The following is an 882-nucleotide window of genomic DNA, read 5'->3' as shown; positions in this document are numbered from 1 at the left end:
CTGCCGGCAAAAAGCACGACCCTGACCCCAGCCTTCCTGCCCCTTCCTTCCAGCTGATGCCCGGCCAGCATCGCTTGTTTTTTTCCCCCCCATCCCCTGCTAAAGGAGCTAAAAAAAATTAAATAGGAAGGCTTGAGACTCCTCAATATTTTGCAGGACCTCCGAGCGGGCTGCACGGAGCCATGGCAGCGCTTTCTGCTGCGCTCGAGCTATCTGTATCCTGAAAAACTCTATTTAGAGCTCGCCTAGACAACTCAGAATATCTGGCCAAAAAGCCAAAAGTCTCGATCTCTGAGGATGGAGGGGATTAACCCAACGGGTCCCCATCAGCCTCACGGGGACCACGTCCCCCACACCTCTTGGAGGGGGTTTATGGGGCAGGAGCAGCCCTGGGCTTCGTCGTTCCTTCTCTCCATCACAAAAAAACAGCCGACACTCACCGCAGAGATCAAACCGAGCCACCGGACCGGCACCGGCCCGGAGGAGGGCGCAGACTCACCCAGGATGGCGTGGACCCGGACAGAGAGCTGCGTGCGCAGGATCAGAGTCGGCCGTCTCCCCTTCCTAAGGTTGGGGGGGAAACCACCACGTGAGCGCCCGCAGCGGGACCCCCCCAGCCCCTCACCTGCAGCCCCCGGCGCTCACACGCATGTAGGGGGGTCCCTACGTCCCATCCCTGGAGGGCCTGGGCACCCCACGTGCCTCACCTGACCTCCTCGTAGAAACCCTCCAGGTCATCTTTCTGCTCCAGAAGGGACAAGTCGAGGTCCAGGTAGTGTCCGGAGGGTGAGACCTGCAGCGTGCAGTCCTCCAGCTGCGGATGACGACAGCCCTGAGCCCACCACAGCCCCCTCCGGGAGGATGCAGCACCCCCAGGATCAC

At 61.1% G+C, this 882-nt stretch overlaps 1 protein-coding gene across 1 annotated transcript in view; it reads right to left on the bottom strand.

The window, feature by feature from the left end:
• Positions 1 to 814, bottom strand: part of LOC104270689 (FH1/FH2 domain-containing protein 1-like) — a gene marked incomplete at both ends in the record, with an annotated part of 2173 nt that extends 1359 nt beyond the window's left edge. The window contains 3 exons of the mRNA XM_009865120.1: positions 120 to 141; positions 474 to 564; positions 708 to 814. Of these exons, the coding sequence (XP_009863422.1) occupies positions 120 to 141; positions 474 to 564; positions 708 to 814 (220 nt within the window). The remainder of the gene's footprint in view (positions 1 to 119; positions 142 to 473; positions 565 to 707) is intronic.
• Positions 815 to 882: the final 68 nt, after the last annotated feature.

Source organism: Apaloderma vittatum, unplaced genomic scaffold (genome assembly GCF_000703405.1).
Source record: "Apaloderma vittatum isolate BGI_N311 unplaced genomic scaffold, ASM70340v1 scaffold32752, whole genome shotgun sequence".
Lineage (NCBI taxonomy): Eukaryota > Metazoa > Chordata > Aves > Trogoniformes > Trogonidae > Apaloderma > Apaloderma vittatum.
The sequence above is the reverse complement of the archived record's forward strand: the minus strand, read 5'-3'. Positions and strand labels throughout refer to the sequence as shown.